This window comes from Oncorhynchus keta, chromosome 28 (assembly GCF_023373465.1).
Source record: "Oncorhynchus keta strain PuntledgeMale-10-30-2019 chromosome 28, Oket_V2, whole genome shotgun sequence".
In the NCBI taxonomy this organism is placed as follows: Eukaryota; Metazoa; Chordata; class Actinopteri; order Salmoniformes; family Salmonidae; genus Oncorhynchus; species Oncorhynchus keta.
The window spans coordinates 7,489,819-7,512,704 of record NC_068448.1 but is presented as its reverse complement, the minus strand read 5'-3'; the positions used below and the strand labels follow the sequence as shown (position 1 = coordinate 7,512,704).

The following is a 22,886-nucleotide window of genomic DNA, read 5'->3' as shown; positions in this document are numbered from 1 at the left end:
GATCTGATAGGTGTGTCACTGGGCTGACTGTGATCTGATAGGTGTGTCAGTGGGCTGACTGTGATCTGATAGGTGTGTCACTGGGCTGACTGTGATCTGATAGGTGTGTCAGTGGGCTGACTGTGATCTGATAGGTGTGTCAGTGGGCTGACTGTGATCTGATAGGTGTGTCACTGGGCTGACTGTGATCTGATAGGTGTGTCACTGGGCTGACTGTGATCTGATAGGGGTGTCACTGGGCTGACTGTGATCTGATAGGGGAGTCAGTGGGCTGACTGTGATCTGCACTAGGGGTGACTGGGCTGACTGTGATCTGAGGTCACTGGGTGATGTGATCTGATAGGTGTGTCACTGGGCTGACTGATTGATAGGGGATGACTGTGATCTATCTCTGACTCTGATAGGTGTGTCACTCTGACTGTGATCTGATAGGGGTGTCTCTGACTGTGATCTGATAGGGGAGTCAGTGGGCTGACTGTGATCGCACTAAAAGACTCTGGGTTGAGGTCAGTGATAAAGTAGTCTACCGTACTATTCCCAAGGGATGAGCTATCTCTCTCTCTCTCTCTCTCTCTCTCTCTCTCTCTCTCTCTCTCTCTCTCTCTCTCTCTCTCTCTCTCTCTCTCTCTCTCTCTCTGTCTCTCTGTCTCTCTCTCTCTCTCTCTCTCTCTCTCTCTCTCTCTCTCTCTCTCTGTCTCTCTGTCTCTCTCTCTCTCTCTCTCTCTCTCTCTCTCTCTCTCTCTCTCAATTCAATTCAATTCAATTCAAGGGCTTTATTGGCATGGGAAACATGTGTTAACATTGCCAAAGCAAGTGAGGTAGACAACATACAAAGTGAATATATAAAGTGAAAAACAACTAAAATTAACAGTAAACATTACACATACAGAAGTTCTCTCTCTCTCTCTCTCTCCCTCTTTCTCTCTCTCTCTGTCTGCCTAAAGGACCTTTAGTTAACTGATATTATCAGTCAGTCCTCCGTGACCACTTCTCCTTTTGCACATGACAGGGTTGTAGTTGCCGGGGCAACAGAACAGTACAGAGCAGAATGGATCTGGCTGGAGCTGTGTTGTGTGTAGCGTTGAGTAGCTCTGTCACGCCCCAGCAGCACTGTCAACATTGCATTCAGGGGAGACACACACACAGCAGAACCCCCCCCCGGCTCTCTGCCTCTCTCAGCATCTGGGCTACTTCTCTCGCTCTTGCTCTCTCTCTCTCTACTTCTCCCCTCTTACTCGTGGCTCCCTAACTCTCCCTCTACAGTCTACTCCAGCTCCGCCGTGCTGCTTATAGTGTTTTTTTTCTCCAGTCTTGACTTAACCAGCCAGGGAAGATGTCCTCCAACCCGTCCCCAGGAGCAGAGTCTGGACCTGGGGCCAAACCCAAACCCCAGTCCCCCTTGAGGAAGAGGGGTAGCCTGCAGTACTCAACCAGCCCAGGTAAGGAGAGGGACCAGGGGATGAAGGGATGGGGATAGAGGGGTAGGGGGTAGTTTATATACCATGTTATCTGTGACTGAGTGTGTGCTGAGTATGTATGACTATTTTTCATTTAACCTTTTATTTATACAGGTTATTCTCATTGAGATGAAATCTATTTTACAAGAGGGACCTGCTACTTATGTTAGTGATGCTACCGATGCAGACAGATGCACATGTTGCCACGGGATGAGTTCTTCTGTTCTATAAACTGGGATCATGTTTACATCAAAGCATTCAGTCCATGTGGTAGGTGTAGGGAATATGATGAATGAAGACGGAGACAGTCCGCATGAGCGATGTTTGTCCTTGACTAGTTTGGGGGAGCTAGAGACCTGTTGATCGAGGGGAATTTTCGGGAGCAATGTTTTTAGTATCCCAAAAGAAGCAGTCATTTCCTTTGCACTCGTTGATTTTTGGCATGCCCTTTCTTTGGGCAAATTGTTTTTGCTCGATGGTTGTGGGAAAAGTAAATATAGAACTATCGGGAAACACTCTGTGTGATCCACTGCAGTAAAAAATGTAAAACACCCATAGGCATATTAGACCTTATTAATTCATACCCATAGGCCTATATGTCCCTGAATGTAAGTTATTATTGAGCCATTATACAATACATAGCCTATCACATAATACGCATGGCAGAAAAACACAAAACAAACGTAATTAAGATGTCTTTGGTACATAGTTGGTCTTGCCTATAATCCAAAATTAAACACATTTGAGTAATCACCTTTAAGTGTAGACTGTATTATAATGCACACTGGGTGGACTGGTTACCTTATGCTACACTCCAACATGTATTACCAGCAGCATACCACCCTGCATACCACTGCTGGCTTGCTTCTGAAGCTAAGCAGGGTTGGTCCTGGTCAGTCCTTGGATGGGAGACCTGATGCTGCTGGAAGTGGTGTTGGAGGGCCAGTATCTTTCCACTGGTCTAAAAAATATGTGATTTGGGGACACTGCCCTGTGTAGGGTGCCGTCTCTCGGATGGGACGTTAAAACAGGTGCCCTGACTCTCTGAGGTCATTAAAGATGGCACTTATCATAAGAGTAGGGGTGTTAACCCCGGTGTCCTGGCTAAATTCCCAATCTGGCCCTCAAACCATCACGGTCACCTAATAATCCCCAGTTTACAATTGGCTCATTCACCCCCCTCCTCTCCCCTGTAACTATTCCCCAGGTCGTTGCTGCAAATGAGAACGTGTTCTCAGTCAACTTACCTGGTAAAATAACGGATAAATAAAAAAATAAAACATATATATATCCGTGGGTCTGGGGGAGAACGTAAAGGTCTAGGCGATGCTGTTGGTTCATTGATGCGCAGGGCAGTTTACAGAGTTAGCTTACAATTATAGTGAATTTGTATTTGATTTTAAATAGCCTAGTCAACAAGAATTTGTTATATTTAGGAAGTAGTAGGTAGCTAACAGAGGAGTAGGAAGTAGTAGGTAGCTGACAGAGGAGTAGGAAGTAGTAGGTAGCTGACAGAGGAGTAGGAAGAAGTAGGTAGCTGACAGGAGTAGGAAGTAGTAGGTAGCTGACAGAGGAGTAGGAAGTAGTAGGTAGCTGACAGAGGAGTAGGAAGTAGTAGGTAGCTGACAGAGGAGTAGGAAGAAGTAGGTAGCTGACAGAGGAGTAGGAAGTAGTAGGTAGCTGACAGAGGAGTAGGAAGTAGTAGGTAGCTGACAGAGGAGTAGGAAGAAGTAGGTAGCTGACAGGAGTAGGAAGTAGTAGGTAGCTGACAGAGGAGTAGGAAGTAGTAGGTAGCTGACAGAGGAGTAGGAAGTAGTAGGTAGCTGACAGAGGAGTAGGAAGAAGTAGGTAGCTAACAGAGGAGTAGGAAGTAGTAGGTAGCTGACAGAGGAGTAGGAAGTAGTAGGTAGCTGACAGAGGAGTAGGAAGTAGTAGGTAGCTGACAGAGGAGTAGGAAGTAGTAGGTAGCTGACAGAGGAGTAGGAAGTAGTAGGTAGCTGACAGAGGAGTAGGAAGAAGTAGGTAGCTGACAGAGGAGTAGGAAGTAGTAGGTAGCTGACAGAGGAGTAGGAAGAAGTAGGTAGCTGACAGGAGTAGGAAGTAGTAGGTAGCTGACAGAGGAGTAGGAAGTAGTAGGTAGCTGACAGAGGAGTAGGAAGTAGTAGGTAGCTGACAGAGGAGTAGGAAGTAGTAGGTAGCTGACAGAGGAGTAGGAAGTAGTAGGTAGCTGACAGAGGAGTCACGCACCTTGATGGACGAATTCTTTACACTTATCTTTTAATTAACTTAATTAATTTTTTAAAAAAGCAATATTTTCATGATATTCAGCATATTAATGGTTATCACTGTGTGGGCCTGTGTCTCTCCAGTCCCAGACACACAGACAAACTGTGTTATGAACCCCCAGCCCAGTAGACAACAAGGTATCAGGTGTCAAAACATCACACCTGTTAGATTATTGAAATGATGTCATCTGTTTACATATACATGTCATTCAATAAACAAGTTCATCATAAAAGAAAAAAAGAAGCAGAGCATTTACTTCTATGCAGGAACATATATCTACTTCAAATGATCGTACTTAGAAATCCCATTTCCTCTCTCTATTTAGCGTCCCAAAGGGCACCGTATTCTCTATATAGTGCACTGCTGTTGGACCAGGGCTCAATACATAGGGCATTTGGGACACACTGCACCACAATTGTCTCTGATTATCTGCAGAGATGTCAGCTGACAACACTTATTACTGTAATCACACTGCAGTACGTGTCAGACTGTCTGGGACACACCGTGTCAGACTGTCTGGGACACACCGTGTCAGACTGTCTGGGACACACAGTTACACGCATCAGTGACGTGCAGGCAGGGTAGACCGTAACTAATGTTTTTTTGGTCCGTGATTTTTATGGATTTTAGTCTAAAAGTCCCCAAATGTGCTAAAACTGCTTCGATAGCTCTGGTCGATCTGTGTCGACCTTCCATTCAAATCGTTGACAGTTGTGGCCATTCATGACCTCATTCCCTGTTGATGGACAGTGGTAGTAGGCACTGGCATCAAGGTTGATACTAGCTTCGCTCCTTGCATTGAGAAGATTTAATATTTTGCGAATGCTTATTGCCTTTAAAAGGCTTGAACATGTTGTGTGGGGAAAAAGCTTGCTTATTTGGGCGTCCTACATAATTTGGCGCGGATCCCTTGAACTGAGTAAGGAAGCTAGCCCGTGGGCAAAAACAACCTGACACAATAAAGCGCGTCAGATTATTTTCTCACATTCTCCCATCTATTTCTTTCACAAAAGTTCTGAATCTGTTTTTACAGACACAGTATGTTTTACATTCGTTGTTATTAGTCTCATTGTCTTGTTGTTATTCGTTGTTACCCTTCAGCTCCATTCAACCCCTCCCATCTCTTAACACCATCTAGTCCCACCCTTCAGCTCCATTCAACCCCTCCCATCTCTTAACACCATCCAGTCCCACCCTTCAGCTCCATTCAACCCCTCCCATCTCTTAACACCATCCAGTCCCACCCTTCAGCTCCATTCAACCCCTCCCATCTCTTAACACCATCCAGTCCCACCCTTCAGCTCCATTCAACCCCTCCCATCTGTCTCTTAACACCATCCAGTCCCACCCTTCAGCTCCATTCAACCCCTCCCATCTATCTCTTAACACCATCCAGTCCCACCCTTCAGCTCCATTCAACCCCTCCCATCTGTCTCTTAACACCATCCAGTCCCACCCTTCAGCTCCATTCAACCCCTCCCATCTGTCTCTTAACACCATCCAGTCCCACCCTTCAGCTCCATTCAACCCCTCCCATCTATCTCTTAACACCATCCAGTCCCACCCTTCAGCTCCATTCAACCCCTCCCATCTGTCTCTTAACACCATCCAGTCCCACCATTCAGCTCCATTCAACCCCTCCCATCTATCTCTTAACACCATCCAGTCCCACCCTTCAGCTCCATTCAACCCCTCCCATCTGTCTCTTAACACCATCCAGTCCCACCCTTCAGCTCCATTCAACCCCTCCCATCTATCTCTTAACACCATCCAGTCCCACCCTTCAGCTCCATTCAACCTCTCCCATCTGTCTCTTAACACCATCCAGTCCCACCCTTCAGCTCCATTCAACCCCTCCCATCTATCTCTTAACACCATCCAGTCCCACCCTTCAGCTCCATTCAACCCCTCCCATCTGTCTCTTAACACCATCCAGTCCCACCCTTCAGCTCCATTCAACCCCTCCCATCTGTCTCTTAACACCATCCAGTCCCACCCTTCAGCTCCATTCAACCCCTCCCATCTCTTAACACCATCCAGTCCCACCCTTCAGCTCCATTCAACCCCTCCCATCTCTTAACACCATCCAGTCCCACCCTTCAGCTCCATTCAACCCCTCCCATCTCTTAACACCATCCAGTCCCACCCTTCAGCTCCATTCAACCCCTCCCATCTCTTAACACCATCCAGTCCCACCCTTCAGCTCCATTCAACCCCTCCCATCTGTCTCTAAACACCACCCAGTCCCACCCTTCAGCTCCATTCAACACCTCCCATCTGTCTCTTAACACCATCCAGTCCCACCCTTCAGCTCCATTCAACCCCTCCCATCTCTTAACACCATCCAGTCCCACCCTTCAGCTCCATTCAACCCCTCCCATCTGTCTCTTAACACCATCCAGTCCCACCCTTCAGCTCCATTCAACCCCTCCCATCTGTCTCTTAACACCATCCAGTCCCACCCTTCAGCTCCATTCAACCCCTCCCATCTGTCTCTTAACACCATCCAGTCCCACCCTTCAGCTCCATTCAACCCCTCCCATCTGTCTCTCAACACCATCCAGTCCCACCCTTCAGCTCCATTCAACCCTCCCATCTCTTAACACCATCCAGTCCCACCCTTCAGCTCCATTCAACCCCTCCCATCTCTTAACACCACCCAGTCCCACCCTTCAGCTCCATTCAACCCCTCCCATCTGTCTCTTAACACCATCCATATTGGATTATTATTGTCCATGTAAACTGTGATGTTTCACAAACGTACTGAATCTTTTCTATTCTGATAGTTTCTACAGATTGTAAATTAAAGATAAACATTTTTGCTAAAAGTATTATTATATTATTGATCAACTGACTTTTCAGATCACCCAGTATTGCTGTCTGCAGTGTTAGCGCCAGGTAAATGTTGCAAATTCTTCAGCCATTCCTGAACCTACATTTACATTTACATTACATTTAAGTGATTTAGCAGACGCTCTTATCTAGAGCGACTTACAAATTGGTGCATTCACCTTATGACATCCAGTGGAACAGCCACTTTACAATAGTGCATCTAAATCTTTTAGGGGGGGGGGTGAGAAGGATTACCTATCCTATCCTAGGTATTCCTTAAAGAGGTGGGGTTTCAGGTGTCTCCGGAAGGTGGTGATTGACTCCGCTGTCCTGGCGTCGTGAGGGAGTTTGTTCCACCATTGGGGGGCCAGAGCAGCGAAGTTTTGACTGGGCTGAGCGGGAACTGTACTTCCTCAGTGGTAGGGAGGCGAGCAGGCCAGAGGTGGATGAACGCAGTGCCCTTGTTTGGGTGTAGGGCCTGATCAGAGCCTGGAGGTACTGAGGTGCCATTCCCCTCACAGCTCCGTAGGCAAGCACCATGGTCTTGTAGCGGATGCGAGCTTCAACTGGAAGCCAGTGGAGAGAGCGGAGGAGCGGGGTGACGTGAGAGAACTTGGGAAGGTTGAACACCAGACGGGCTGCGGCGTTCTGGATGAGTTGTAGGGTTTAATGGCACAGGCAGGGAGCCCAGCCAACAGCGAGTTGCAGTAATCCAGACGGGAGATGACAAGTGCCTGGATTAGGACCTGCGCCGCTTCCTGTGTGAGGCAGGGTCGTACTCTGCGGATGTTGTAGAGCATGAACCTACAGGAACGGGCCACCGCCTTGATGTTAGTTGAGAACGACAGGGTGTTGTCCAGGATCATGCCAAGGTTCTTAGCGCTCTGGGAGGAGGACACAATGGAGTTGTCAACCGTGATGGCGAGATCATGGAACAGGCAGTCCTTCCCCGGGAGGAAGAGCAGCTCCGTCTTGCCGAGGTTCAGCTTGAGGTGGTGATCCGTCATCCACACTGATATGTCTGCCAGACATGCAGAGATGCGATTCGCCACCTGGTCATCAGAAGGGGGAAAGGAGAAGATTAATTGTGTGTCGTCTGCATAGCAATGATAGGAGAGACCATGTGAGGTTATGACAGAGCCAAGTGACTTGGTGTATAGCGAGAATAGGAGAGGGCCTAGAACAGAGCCCTGGGGGACACCAGTGGTGAGAGCGCGTGGTGAGGAGACAGATTCTCGCCACGCCACCTGGTAGGAGCGACCTGTCAGGTAGGACGCAATCCAAGCGTGGGCAGCGCCGGAGATGCCCAACTCGGAGAGGGTGGAGAGGAGGATCTGATGGTTCACAGTATCGAAGGCAGCCGATAGGTCTAGAAGGATGAGAGCAGAGGAGAGAGAGTTAGCTTTAGCAGTGCGGAACGCCTCCGTGATACAGAGAAGAGCAGTCTCAGTTGAATGACTAGTCTTGAAACCTGACTGATTTGGATCAAGAAGGTCATTCTGAGAGAGATAGCGGGAGAGCTGGCCAAGGACGGCACGTTCAAGAGTTTTGGAGAGAAAAGAAAGAAGGGATACTGGTCTGTAGTTGTTGACATTGGAGGGATCGAGTGTAGGTTTTTTCAGAAGGGGTGCAACTCTCGCTCTCTTGAAGACGGAAGGGACGTAGCCAGCGGTCAGGGATGAGTTGATGAGCGAGGTGAGGTAAGGGAGAAGGTCTCCGGAAATCGTCTGGAGAAGGGAGGAGGGGAAAGGGTCAAGCGGGCAGGTTGTTGGGCGGCCGGCCGTCACAAGACGCGAGATTTCATCTGGAGAGAGAGGGGAGAAAGAGGTCAGAGCATAGGGTAGGGCAGTGTGAGCAGAACCAGCGGTGTCGTTTGACTTAGCAAACGAGGATCGGATGTCGTCGACCTTCTTTTCAAAATGGTTGACGAAGTCATCTGCAGAGAGGGAGGAGGGGGGAGGAGGATTCAGGAGGGAGGAGAAGGTGGCAAAGAGCTTCCTAGGGTTAGAGGCAGATGCTTGGAATTTAGAGTGGTAGAAAGTGGCTTTAGCAGCAGAGACAGAGGAGGAAAATGTAGAGAGGAGGGAGTGAAAGGATGCCAGGTCCGCAGGGAGGCGAGTTTTTCTCCATTTCCGCTCGGCTGCCCGGAGCCCTGTTCCGGCTGCCCTGTTCCGGGCAGCCGGTTAATCAGAGAGACAACAAAGAGACCAAAGATAACCCTGAAGCAGCTGCAAAGCTCCACAGCGGAGATTGGAGTATCTGTCTATAGGACCACTTTAAGCCGTACACTCCACAGCTGGGCTTTACCGAAGAAAGGCCAGGAAAAAAGCCATTGCTTATAGAAAAAAATAAGCAAAGATGTTTGGTGTTTTGCCAAAAGGCATGTGGGAGACTCCCCAAACATATGGAAGAAGGTACTCTGGTCAGATGAGACTAAAATTGAGCTTTTTGCCCATCAAGGAAAACGCTATGTCTGGCGCAAACCCAACTCTTCTCATCACCCCGAGAACACCATCGCCACAGTGAAGCATGGTGATGTCGGCGTCATGCTGTGGGGATGTTTTTCATCGGCAGGGACTTGGAAACTGGTCAGAATGGACGGAATGATGGATGGTGCTAAATACGGGGAAATTATTGAGGGAAACCTGCTTCAGTCTTCCAGAGATTTGAGACTGAGACAGAGGTTCACCTTCCAGCAGGACAATGACCCTAAGCATACTGCTAAATCACCACTTGAGTGGTTAAAGGGGAAACATTTAGATGTCTTGGAATGGCCTAGTCAAAGCCCAGACCTCAATCCAGTTGAGAATCTGTGGTATGACTTAAAGATTGCTTTACACCAGCAGATCCCATCCAACTTGAAGGAGCTGGATCAGTTTTGCCTTGAAGAATGGGAAAAAATCCCAGTGGCTAGATGTGCCAAGCTTGGAGACATACCCCAAGAGACTTGCAGCTGTAATTACTGCAAAAGGTGGCTCTACAAAGTGTTGACTTTGGGGGAGGGGGGGGGTGAATAGTTATGCACACTCAAGTTTCCAGTTGTTTTGTCTTATTTATTGTTTGATTCACAAAAAACTAATTTTGCATCTTCAAAGTGGTAGGCATGTTGTGTAAATCAAATGATACAAACACCTATTTTAATTCCAGGTTGTAAGGCAACAAAATAGGAAAAATGTCAAGGTGGGTGAATACTTTTGCAAGCCACTGTACATACCTGTATTATGTTAAATATGGACTATTCCCTTTGTATTTACAAAATATAGTCATTTTTTTAAAGGAACAATGCAATTAGGTTATATGTCTGTCCACAATCTGAAAATAAACTTTGTTCTGAAAAATAATCTAGAGCTGGTTTCCCAGACATGGATCAAGCCTAGTCCTGGACTAGTACGTACTTTCAATGGAGTCTACACTGAGTGTACAAAACATTAGGAACACCTGCTCTTTCCATGACATAGACTGACCAGGTGAATCCAGTTGAAAAATATGGATCCCTTATTGATGTCACTTGTTAAATCCACTTCAATCAGTGTAGATGAAGGTCAAGAGACTGGTTAAAGAAGGATTTTTAAGCCTTGAGACAATTGAGACATGCATTGTGTGCCATTCAGAGGGTGAATGGGCAAGACAAAATATTTAAGTGCCTTTGAACAGGGTATAGTAGTAGGTTCCAGGCATTCTGGTTTGAGTGTGTCAATAACTGCTGGGTTTTAAAAAAAAAAAGAGGACATAGGAAGCTGATATGAATTGTGCAGAGCAACAGAAGGGCTACAGTTAGTCAACTGACAGTCCTGTACAAAATTGATGGCCAAAGACCTATAAAAGAAAGCACAACTCAATCAATCAATCAATCAAATGTTATTTGTCACATACACATGGTTAGCAGATGTTAATGCGAGCGTAGCGAAATGCTTGTGCTTCTAGTTCCGACAATGCAGTAATAACCAACGAGTAATCTAGCTAACAATTCCAAAACTACTACCTCATACACACAAGTGTAAAGGGATAAAGAATATGTACATAAAGATATATGAATGAGTGATGGTACAGAGCGGCATAGGCAAGATGCAGTAGATGGTATCGAGTACAGTATATACATATGAGATGAGTATGTAAACAAAGTGGCATAGTTTAAAGTGGCTAGTGATACATGTATTACATAAAGATGCAGTAGATGATATAGAGTACAGTATATACGTATACATATGAGATAAATAATGTAGGGTATGTAAACATTATATTAAGTACTCATCGTACCTTGACATGAATGAGGAATGGCAGCCGACGACCTTAAGAGTTCCACTTCTTTCAGCAACAAAACAAGAAACTGCGGGCTGAGGGAGAAAAAAACACTGGACACTAGAGGATTGTAGTAAAACATTGCTTGGTCTGTTGAATCCCGCCCAATTTTTCAGTTTTTGATTTGTTAAAAAAAGTTTGAAATATCCAATAAATGTCGTTCCACTTCATGATTGTGTCCCACTTGTTGTTTATTCTTCACAAAAAAATACAGTTTTATATCTTTATGTTTGAAGCCTGAAATGTGGCAAAAGGTCGCAAAGTTCAAGGGGGCCGAATACTTTCGCAAGGCACTGTATGTAAACTTCCAACTTCAACTGTCTGTGCTGCGTAACGGTATGCATATTGGATTCTACTGTTAACAGCTTTGTAGGCAATAGGTGGAGTGTGATGGACACAAATGCAGTCCGATCACATCATGAGCAGTGTTAGACATGATTACAGTGTTAGTCTTCTGTTAACAGCTTTGTAGACAATAGGTGGAGTGTGATGGACACACATGCAGTCCGATCACATCATGAACAGTGTCAGACATGATTACAGTGTTAGTCAGGACTCATACCACAAAGAGCTGTTTTACCATCAAGAGGGGTAGGATCATTATGAGATGGTACTAGTGTAACGGATGTGAAACGGCTAGCTTAGTTAGCGGTGCGCGCTAAATAGCGTTTCACTTGCTCTGAGACCTTGAAGTAGTAGTTCCCCTTCCTCTGCAAGGGCCGCAGCTTTTGTGGAGCGAGGGGTAACGATGCTTCGTGGGTGACTGTTGTTGATGTGTGCAGAGGGTCCCTGGTTCGCGCCCGGTCTAAAGATATACTGTTACACTAAGACAATATAAGGATTTTTATAAATGACGATAACAAGTCCTATAACTGCATTACAATGCCTTACACCTGTCAACATTGAGTAAAATGTTACCAAATTATTAATGTGTCTATATATTTTACCTTAGCTGTTACGCCAAGAGAGCCGAACCTCTAGGTGGTTGGGGCTCAGGCCGCTACAGTCCAGCATGACTCATTGAGATGAAATCATCTTTAGAGGTTTTTTTTGACTGTCTTGAGCAATGGTGTATCCCCTAAATGGCACCCTATGTCCAATATAGTGCACTACTCCCTATGGGCCCTGGTACAAACGAAGTGCACTATGTAGGGAATAGGGTGCCTTTTGATAGCATCCATAAACTCTCACAGCTGGGATGCTTGTTAAGAACTGATTGCCTCTGATGCTTGAGAGAGCTTCTGGCTTTGTTCTTCTGACAGGGGCTGCTATTGAAACTGGATCAGCCTCCGAATCAGTCTCATCTTTCAGAGGAGTTTTTCACCACCTTTATAAAAAGCCCTGAGGGGCCATGATGTCTGTTCTGTGAACATTTACTGTTAGATAAAATCAGGATCTGTTCAACCTTTTATAACACATGTCATTACTAACATGACCAGTGTATATATATATATATATATATATCATAGTTGAAGTGTACCTATGATGAAAATTACAGGCCTCACTCATCTTTTTAAGTGGGAGAACTTGCACAATTGGTGGCTGACTAAATACTTTTTTGCCCCACTGTATATATATCTCTCTTTTAAAAAGGTCAACAATAGCCGCTGTCTAAGAACCATTGGTCTCTCCTGACGTTGTCAAATGTCTGAATGAATTCAGTTGGAAACGTATTTACCCTTCACTCATCTATGTAGCCTCATAGCCGCGGGAAGTAAGGGGTTCTGAGGGTGCTGAAAAATCAGATTAAAATGAATAAATAATAATACTAGTCCTGTATTAGCGGACCAACATAGAGTACCACAGTATGAGTCATAATACCCATAAAACCTAGCGGTCAAACAGGGAAATGGTTCCAATCGGTTTTTTCCACCATTCCTTTTTCCCATATGGGATTTTAGAAACACTTCAAATAAGGCTTGTGCTTCGTGTAGGCTTTACCCTGACGTGACGGTTTGATAACCACGTAAATGTCTACGGGACAAGGTGACTTCTATCAATATATTCCCCTTTATCACCCTAAATTAAACGCTAATTAGCTGCTAATGTGGCTGGTAAACCTGTCTGTAGAATAATTCATTAAAACAACAACAAAATACTTTAAAAAAATAAAATAAATAAAATAAAACAACTTTAAAATGAAAGGGAACTTCTTGGCTGGGGGGAAAAACACGTTTGATAAATGTGGGTTTTGACAGTCTTACGTAGGTGTCACAACCAGCCATCACAACAGGTGATAAATATATTGGTCATGCCAGTGTTATGGCCATATTATGACAGGTTATGACAAGCTATGTCAGCTGTTACAACATATTATGACGTGGTTATGGCGTGGTTATGGTGTGGTTATGGTGTGGTTATGATGTGGTTATGGCGTGGTTATAACGTGGTTATGGTGTGGTTATGACGTGGTTACGGCGTGGTTATGGCATGGTTATGACGTGGTTATGGCGTGGTTATGACGTGGTTATGACGTGGTTATGGTGTGGTTATGGCGTGGTTATGACGTGGTTATGGCGTGGTTATGACGTGGTTATGATGTGGTTATGACGTGGTTATGGCATGGTTCTGATGTGGTTATGGCGTGGTTATGGCGTGGTTATGACGTGGTTATGGCGTGGTTATGGCGTGGTTATGACGTGGTTATGGCGTGGTTAGGATGTGGTTATGACGTGGTTATGGCGTGGTTATGACGTGGTTATGGCGTGGTTATGGCGTGGTTATGACGTGGTTATGGCGTGGTTATGACGTGGTTATGATGTGGTTATGACGTGGTTATGGCATGGTTCTGATGTGGTTCTGATGTGGTTATGGCGTGGTTATGGCATGGTTATGATGTGGTTATGGTGTGGTTATGGTGGCGTGGTTATGACGTGGTTATGGCGTGGTTATGACGTGGTTATGGCGTGGTTATGATGTGGTTATGATGTGGTTATGACGTGGTTATGGCATGGTTCTGATGTGGTTCTGATGTGGTTCTGATGTGGTTATGGCGTGGTTATGACGTGGTTATGGCGTGGTTATGGCGTGGTTATGATGTGGTTATGGCGTGGTTATGGTGTGGTTATGGTGGCGTGGTTATGACGTGGTTATGGCGTGGTTATGACGTGGTTATGGCGTGGTTATGATGTGGTTATGGCGTGGTTATGGCGTGGTTATGACGTGGTTATGGCGTGGTTATGACGTGGTTATGGCATGGTTATGACGTGGTTATGGCGTGGTTATGGCGTGGTTATGATGTGGTTATGACGTGGTTATGATGTGGTTATGTCGTGGTTTAAATTAAGCAACCATCTCTTGGATGACCTCTGGCTCTCTGCAAGCACGTCTCATACACACACACACACACACACACACACACACACACACACACACACACACACACACACACACACACACACACACACACACACACACACACACACACAAATGAACACAGGCTACCTCAACCTTCCCCTGAGCTAATTAAAACATGTGGGACAGCAAACGATGAGATAGAGGGGAGTTGATTTGAGAGAAACAGAGACTCCAGCCTTTTTCCCAGCCTGCCCCCCCCGCTCCCCGCTACACCACATGGTATGGTCCAGATCGATGTCACAGGCATTTAAATGAGAAAGGAAGAGCAGCAGAGACTGCTAGACAGCTGGGCCAAACCAGGCAGAAACAGGGGTGGGGGGCAGACAGATACACAGACACCGGGACAGAAAGAGAGACAGAGGGAGAGTGGATGGATCTACAGGACCAGTTCTGTGTATGTATGACTTGACAGAGAATGAAGAGGACAGGGGAAGTACGTCTGTGTGTGTGTGTGTTTGTTTTGTCTGAGTGTGTATCTCGCTCTCTCTCTCTCTCCTTCCCACCATCCCTCTCTCTCGCTCTCTTCGTGTGAGCCTATCTGGAGAGAGAAACTGTGTTTGACATGTTAAGTCAGGGCACAGATTAGTGTCTCATCAGTACACGCAGCTGCAGGATATAACAGGCAGAGAGGAGAGAGGCACGCATCACTACCCTGATACCAGACAAACAAAACAATGCTATCTAGATAGCGATCTCTCTCCTCTAAACACCTTGCCTGGTCCCAGATCTGTTTGTGCTCTATAGTCAGCTCCTATGGATGTGTTAAGACACCACAAACAGATCTTGGACCAGTCTAGCTAATGCTTCGATATCCTGATCCCATACAAACAAAACAACGCTAGCTATCTGTTTCTCTCCTCCCCTATTAAACACCTTCTCCCTGCTGGTTAACTATCTCTCTTCTCTCTTCTCTCTTCTCTCTTCTCTCTCTCTCTTCTCTCTTCTCTCTTCTCTCTTCTCTCTCTCTCTCTTCTCTCTCTCTCTCTCTCTCTCTCTCTCTCTCTCTCTCTCTCTTCTCTCTCTTCTCTCTCTTCTCTCTCTTCTCTCTCTTCTCTCTCTTCTCTCTCTCTCTCTCTCTCTCTCTCTCTCTCTCTCTGCTACCCTGTCGCCAGAAAGTGACTTGTGTAATATTCCGGTAGGAATATAATACTCCCGCCCGGAGTAGAAACTGGTGCATTGTGGTAGTCTTAGCTGCACAAGTCTATGGCATCAGTAATCTCTTTGCTATCATTACTGCTGATGGTCAATGGAAACATACTCGTTGATGAATACCCACAACCCCATGGTGTTTCCGGCTCCACGCTCTAATCCGCTGAGACACCGGAGCCACAGCTGTACAGGTTTGGACTTGACACAACGATCTGAGTGTTGTTGGGAACGTCTAAAACTCAAAAACAGGAAACCAGTAGTGTGAACGAGTTCAGAGGTCAGCCCTCTCTTTGAGGAGGTTGATTACACAGTGTCAATATTTTGAACATTGAGATATTAAGGACATGATAGAGCAGACGCATCGTATATTAAGGAGTGAGATCTGTAGAAAGACAGAGTGGCTTTGGAATGTGTTGGGGGACGGGAGGAGAAAACCGTGTTGATGCACGAAAGACAGATGGACATCTGTGGATTAGGTGAAGGAGGGGTTGAGGTCAGGAGATGAGGTCACATCCCCTTAAGGGAGTAATAAGGGTTTGGTACAGCTGTACAGAACCTTTGGGAAGAATTAAACTTGGTTAAAGGTTCTCTAGTGTCCGTGAGTTACTTACTCTAAAATAATAAGAACCTAACAACAGGAAGTGACGACCCTTCACTTTTGACCTTTACTCTCCTTTAGTATCAGTTCTTAGTATCAGATGGTTTTCATTTAATCGTCATCCCTCCCTGAGGACTGTTGACGACAACAACACGAGTTTCGGGTGAGATAGAACAGAGAGGTCGCGTTTGGCTTGAACCGGAGAACATCCCTGGTTCGGCGGAAAAGAGCCCAATGAAGGTTAGGGTCAGGACCGACTATGTTACAATTCTGTGTTGTTATTATGCATTGGATGAGAAGTCAATTATCAAAGGAATACCATAACACCTCCTTGTCAAGCCTCACCTACAATTGAATCCAACAAAATAATGGAGAAGTGACCATGTGTTCATATATAATATAGAAATGTTCTGTACTATATTCACATAGTCTCTCATGACAGACTGTGGAACTTTAATCTACCAAATGGACTAGTTGAAAATGCAAGATATGATTCTGGGCACCAATGTTATGTTCCAGACTCTACTCAATATATGATTCTGGGCACCAATGTTATGTTCCACATTCTACTCAAGATATGATTCTGGGCACCAATGTTATGTTCCACACTCTACTCAAGATATGATTCTGGGCACCAATGTTATGTTCCTCACTCTACTCAAGATATGATTCTGGGCACCAATGTTATGTTCCTCACTCTACTCAAGATATGATTCTGGGCACCAATGTTATGTTCCACATTCTACTCAATATATGATTCTGGGCACCAATGTTATGTTCCTCACTCTACTCAAGATATGATTCTGGGCACCAATGTTATGTTCCACATTCTACTCAAGATATGATTCTGGGCACCAATGTTATGTTCCACATTCTACTCAAGATATGATTCTGGGCACCAATGTTATGTTCCACATTCTACTCAAGATATGATTCTGGGCACCAATGTTATGTTCCTCACTCTACTCAAGATATGATTCTGGGCACCAATGTTATGTATTAACTGGAGACATGATTGACTGATTGTCCTAGTCAATGATTTTGCAGGGGCATTGTTGTGTTTCCGGGTCAAATCTAAGTTATTGGTAAATCTGAGATTTGGTTAGCTGAGGGTCCATATAGTACAAGCAGAATCTATGATCCGTACAGATTATTGCCATGATACCATGTATCTCTTCCAACTGTGTCCCTGTAGAGCCATAATGGATGCTACCCTGTAGAGCCAAGTACAAAATGTAGCACTGTGTGAAACGTTCCTGCTGGGGATGAGTTTCTCCTTGGTGTGTATTGTGTGGATGGGGAGTTACGTAACCGTTAGATTATCTAAATATAGCAGCCATTAGGGGATCCGATACATACAGGCCCAGAAGTCTTAGCGCTGCTATTATTGCCACTGGAAGCATACTGCCCTCCACACACACGCAGAGGTAACTGTCAAAATAAAGGAAACACCAACATAAAGCGTCTTAATAGGGCGTTGGGGGTCATCACGAGCCAGAACAGTTTCAACGCACCTTGGTATAGATCTCGAGTCCCACGGTATCTGTCGTTCTGCCCCTGAACAAGGCTGTTAACCCACTGTTCCTCGGTAGGCTGTCATTGTAAATACCATATCCATCTGTCTGGCTGTCTGTCTGGCTGTCTGTCTGGCTGGCTGTCTGGCTGTCTGTCTGGCTGTCTGTCTGGCTGTCTGTCTGGCTGTCTGTCGGGCTGTCTGTCTGGCTGTCTGTCTGGCTGTCTGTCGGGCTGTCTGTCTGGCTGTCTGTTGGGCTGTCTGGCAGTCTGGATGTCTGAACTGTTTTCAACCATGTTGTATTCACATGTTCCTACATCGGATATCTTTCCATACTTGAACAGCTTGTACTGTTCAATGAGCCCCTTGACCCTTGGCCCAGGTCTTGTAACTGTAGTTAGAATGTTATTGTTTTTCTTGCGACTGCATTTGCTCAATCAACATGGAGACATTAAATCCTGTGCTGGCAACAAGACCAGTGTATTGTTGATGGGATTCAGGCTCCACCTGAATGGTCCATTGTGTCTGGAGGCAGAAACAGTGGCTGAGTTCAGACCTCCAGCACTGGGCTGGGTTACTGTTTTGGCTCTGCTCTGTATATTGTCCTGACCGTCGTCAGGCTGAGAGTAACACGCGTATGTGGCTTCTGTGCCTTCCGGGTTTATGAACTGTGGAGTAGGCTAAGCTTAGTAAAAAGGGGAAAGAAACCTGATCTTGGAAACATCTGATTTGGCACGGTGCAGATCGGCATCACAATCTCTCTCGCTCTATCTCCTTCCTCTCTCTCTTTATCACTCTCTATCTCTCTCTCCCTTTATCACTCTCTATCTCTCTCTGTCCTTTCTTTCTTTCCTTCCTTCCTTCCTTCCTTCCTTTCTTTCTTTCTTTCTTTCTTTCTTCTTTCCATCTCTCTCTCCTTCCTGTCTCTCCTTCCTCTCTCTCTCTCTTTCTCTAGTTGACCGCCGAGGTGCCCGCCACTTCCTGACTTCCCAGCATTCTTTGCCAGGGATCCCCGTGGTGCTGAAACAAACAATTGACCTACGCACCTCCATGGACGGCAAGTACAAGGAAATTGCTGAGGTAAGTGAGATGGAAAGAATGGAATTTGTGATCATTTAACAATACAATTCCAGCCACACAATTCCAGCCACATTAACGATTGAAAATCGTTAATAACAAAAATGTAACTTATTTCCAAACAAGCTCTAAACAAGCTACTCTCTCTGTTCTCCATGTAGGAGCTGTTCTCCCGCAGCTTAGCAGAGTGTGATATGCTCAGCGCCCCTTATGAGTTCCCTGAGGACAGTCCCATAGAACAGCTGGAGGAGAGACGACAACGACTAGAGAGACAGATCAGCCAGGATGTCAAGTAAGAGAGGGAGGGAGGGAGACAGAGAGGAAGGGCGGGGGAGGGATGGAGACAGAGAGGAAGGTTGAGGGAGGGAGGGAGGGAGGGAGGGAGGGAGGGGGGGGAGGGATGGGAGGAGAGGGAGGGATGGGAGAGGAGGGGATGGATGGAGACAGGAGGGAAGGTTGAGGGAGGGAGGGAGGGAGGGGGAGGGAGGGAGGGAGGGAGGGAGGGAGGGAGGGAGGGAGGGAGGGAGGGAGGGAGGGAGGGGTTGGGGGAGGGAGGGAGGGAGGAAGGTTGGGGGAGGGAGGGAGGAAGGAAGGTTGGGGGGAGGGAGGGAGGGAGGGAGGGAGGGAGGGAGGGAGGGAGGGAGGGAGGGAGACAGGGAGGAAGGGGTTGGGGGAGGGAGGGAGACAGAGAGGAAGGGCGGGGAGGGAGGGAGACAGAGAGGAAGGGCGGGAGAGGGAGGGAGGGAGACAGAGAGGAAGGGCGGGAGAGGGAGGGAGACAGAGAGGAAGGGCGGGGGAGGGAGAGAGACAGAGAGGAAGGGAGGGAGAGGGAGAGAAGAGAGAGAGAGAGAGAAAGGAGAGAGAGAATTAGTAGTCAGCAACAAGTCATCATGGATCCCAAAGGGATCATGTTGAAGTCTCTAAAAAAGCTTTTCATTATGTCTTCTACAGGTTTGAGCCAAATATCCTTCTGCGAGCCAAACAGGAGTTAATGAAGACTGACAGCGCTACTGACCTAGAGTGAGTACAGTAAGGATACTCACATTAGCTCCTTTAGCTACTGACCTAGAGTGAGTACAACAGTAAGGAGACTCACATTAGCTCCTCTAGTTACTGACCTAGAGTGAATACAGTACGGAGACTCACATTAGCTCTGCTAGCCAATGCATTGGCTTTAGCTCAGCAGGCTAACAGAGTCTTGTGGCATGCAGAGTACCCTGGTCGGTCACATATAGTTTATCTCTCATACAGTTTAGCAGTCTAGGCTTTAGCTCCGCTGGCTAACACAGTCTTGTCTATGAACCGTTTCTCTTCCCCTATCACCTTCATATTCAACTCTGGTCCTCGGAGACAGTCCACAGTTTTTTTTTTTGCATTCTAGCCCTCTAATCAGGGAATGATTTAGACCTGGGACACCAGGTGGGCGCAATTAATTATCAGGTAGAATAAAAATGCAGTGGGCTCCAGACCTCGTGGGGTAACATTTGAATACACCTGGCCTATCGTCTTGTGTTAGATACCTGAAGGAGCAGAGCCAGGCATTCATGGACCTGTACCCCAAGGAGAAAGAACGGGAAGGAGAGAAGGAGTACCAGCGGGTCACCATCTCTGGAGAGGAGAAATGTGGGGTAGGTCACAGAAATATCCCCCAAAAAACCCTCCATACCATATCCTGCCGTAGGGCCTTTGAGCAAGGCACTTAGCTAACCTCTAAAAACTGTTCCAGTGGCAGCTCATGGGTGTGGGTTGAAAAGGAAAAAGATGATTGAAAAATTACAATGTAAAATAAAGTATTATAAGGTACAATGGCTAACCTGTGCCCTCTCTCCCCGCCCCCTCTCTCCAGGTTCCCTTCACAGACCTGCTGGATGCTGCTAAGTGTGTAGTGAAGGCCTTGTTCATCAGGGAGAAGTACATCGGCCTGTCCATGCAGAGCTTCTGTCGGACAACAGCCAGATACCTGGAGGAGCTCAGTGACAGACCTCTAGATATGGGCATATACGAGGAGATCCCGGAGACCTCTGTTACTGCAGGTAGAGAAGACAGACAGAGAAACACAGACAGACAGACAGACGGACAGACGGACAGGCGGACAGGCGGACAGGCGGACAGACACACAGGGAAACACAGACAGACAGGCAGACAGGCACGCAGAGTAACACAGGCAGACAGACAGGCACACAGTCACGCTCACAACACCTAGCGCAGACTGTGTGCAAACTGGGAGAATTTTCATCATTGAAATTCAACATTTGAAACCACACACTGTCAAAGTTTAATCTGCTGTTAGCACAACTTCAAATGGCTCTCAGCCAATGATTTTGCCTCTTCAGGACTAGCAGTTTCATAATCATCAATCAAAGTAATTTTCACACTCCATCTGCTCTACCACCTAGCAGCACAGACTGTCACACAGTGTACAGACCAGTGGGAGAATTATCCCCATTGACATACAGTGTGGACATCAGCATGGCGATGGCATTCCAACCCATCTGCAGGGATTAGAACCACAGCAAGAAGAAGAAGTTCTGTGTCTGACGGACTAATAACTTTAATTATATTATATACTGAACTAAAATATATATATACGCAACATGTAAAGTGTTGGTCCCATGTTTTCATGAGCTGAAATAAAAGATCCAAGAAATGTTCCATACGCACAAAAAAAAAGAAGATTTCTCTAAAATGTTGTGCACAAATTTGTTTACATCCCTATTAGTGAGCGTTTCACCTTTGCCAAGATATTAAATTCACCTGACAGGTGTGGCATATCAAGAAGATGATTAAACAACATGATCATTGCACAGGTGCACCTTGTGCTGGGGCCATTAAAAGGCCACTCTAAAATGTACAGTTTTGTCACACAACACAATGCCACAGGTGTCTCAAATTTTGAGGGAGCGTGCAATTGGCATGCTGACTGCAGGAATGTCCAACAGAGCTTTTGCCAGAGAATGTAATGTTCATTTCTCTACCATAAGCCGCCTCCAACGTCATTTTAGAGAATTTGGCAGTACATCCAACAGGCATCACAACCGCAGACCACGTGTAACCATGCCAGCCCAGGACCTCCACATCCGGCTTCTTCACCTGTGGGATCATCTGAGGCGGGGGAAGGGGGAGTATTGCTGAGCGGTATTTCTGTCTGTAATAAAGCCCTTTTGTGGGGGGGAAACAAATTATAATTGGCTGATCCTGGCTCACCAGTGGGTGGACCTGCCTCCCAATTGGGAGAGCTTATGGCCACCTGCCCAGTCATGTGAAATCCATACATTAGGTCCTAATGAATTTATTTAAATTGATTTCCTTCTATGAACTGTAACCCAGTAAAACCTTTGAAATTGTTGCATATTGCATTTTACAGTTGAAATCGGAAGTTTACATAAATTTAGGTTGGAGTCATTAAAACTAGTTTTTCAACCACTCCAAAAATTTCGCAAGTCGATTAGGACATCTACTTTGTTTACAGACAGATTATTTCACTTGTAATTCACTGTATCACAATTCCAGTGGGACAGAAGTTTACATATACTAAGTTAACTGTGCCTTTAAACAGCTTGGAAAATTCCAGAAAATTATATCATGGCTTTGGAAGCTTCTGATAGGCTAATTGACATTATTTGAGTCAATTGGAGGTGTACCTGTGGATGTATTTCAAAGCCTACCTTCAAACTCACTGCCTCTTTGCTTCACATCATGGGAAATTCTAAAGAAATCAGCCAAGACCTCAGTCTGGTTCATCCTTGGGAGCAATTTCCAAACGGCTGAAGGTACCACGTTCACCTGTACAAACAATAGTACGCAAGTATAAACACCATAGGACCACGCAGCCGTCATCCCGCTCAGGAAGGAGACGCGTTCTGTCACCTAGAGATGAACGTACTATGTTGCGAAAAGTGCAAATCAATCCCAGAACAACAGCAAAGGACCTTATGAAGATGCTGGAGGACACAGGTACAAAAGTATCTATATCCACAGTAGAACGAGTCCTATATCGACATAACCTGAAAGGCCGCTCAGCAAGGAAGAAGCCACTGCACCAAAAACGGCCTAAATAAAACAGAATACGGTTTGCAACTGCACATGGGGACAGAGATCGTACTTTTGGGAGACATGTCCTCTGGTCTGATGAAACAAAAATAGAACTGTTTGGCCATAGTGACCATCGTTATGTTTGGAGGAAAAAGGGGGAGGCTTGCAAGCCGAAGAACACCATCCCAACTGTCAAGCACGGGGGTGACAGCATCATGTTGTGGGGGTGCTTTGCTGCAGGAGGGACTGGTGCACTTCACAAAATAGATGGCATCATGAAGAAAGA

The 22,886-nt window shown here is 46.1% G+C and overlaps 1 protein-coding gene and 1 long non-coding RNA gene across 3 annotated transcripts in view; both read left to right on the top strand.

Annotated features, from left to right (window-relative positions):
* The first annotated feature begins 1,139 nt into the window (after positions 1-1,139).
* The window catches only part of LOC118360637 (AMP deaminase 2-like), a 53,166-nt gene continuing 31,419 nt past the window's right edge, over positions 1,140-22,886 (top strand). Inside the window, exons 1-6 of the mRNA XM_035739892.2 lie at positions 1,140-1,439; positions 18,447-18,571; positions 18,730-18,860; positions 19,520-19,588; positions 20,085-20,196; positions 20,415-20,601. Coding sequence (XP_035595785.2) covers positions 1,334-1,439; positions 18,447-18,571; positions 18,730-18,860; positions 19,520-19,588; positions 20,085-20,196; positions 20,415-20,601 — 730 coding nt within the window. The 5' untranslated portion in view covers positions 1,140-1,333. The remainder of the gene's footprint in view (positions 1,440-18,446; positions 18,572-18,729; positions 18,861-19,519; positions 19,589-20,084; positions 20,197-20,414; positions 20,602-22,886) is intronic.
* LOC127913150 (uncharacterized) lies at positions 2,815-3,961 on the top strand. 2 transcript variants are annotated; one of them, XR_008084904.1, is made up of 3 exons: positions 2,815-2,990; positions 3,076-3,276; positions 3,565-3,961. It is a non-coding gene; the product is annotated as an uncharacterized LOC127913150 (long non-coding RNA). The 2 variants fall into 2 exon arrangements; XR_008084905.1 differs by lacking the exon at positions 3,565-3,961 and adding an exon at positions 3,335-3,460.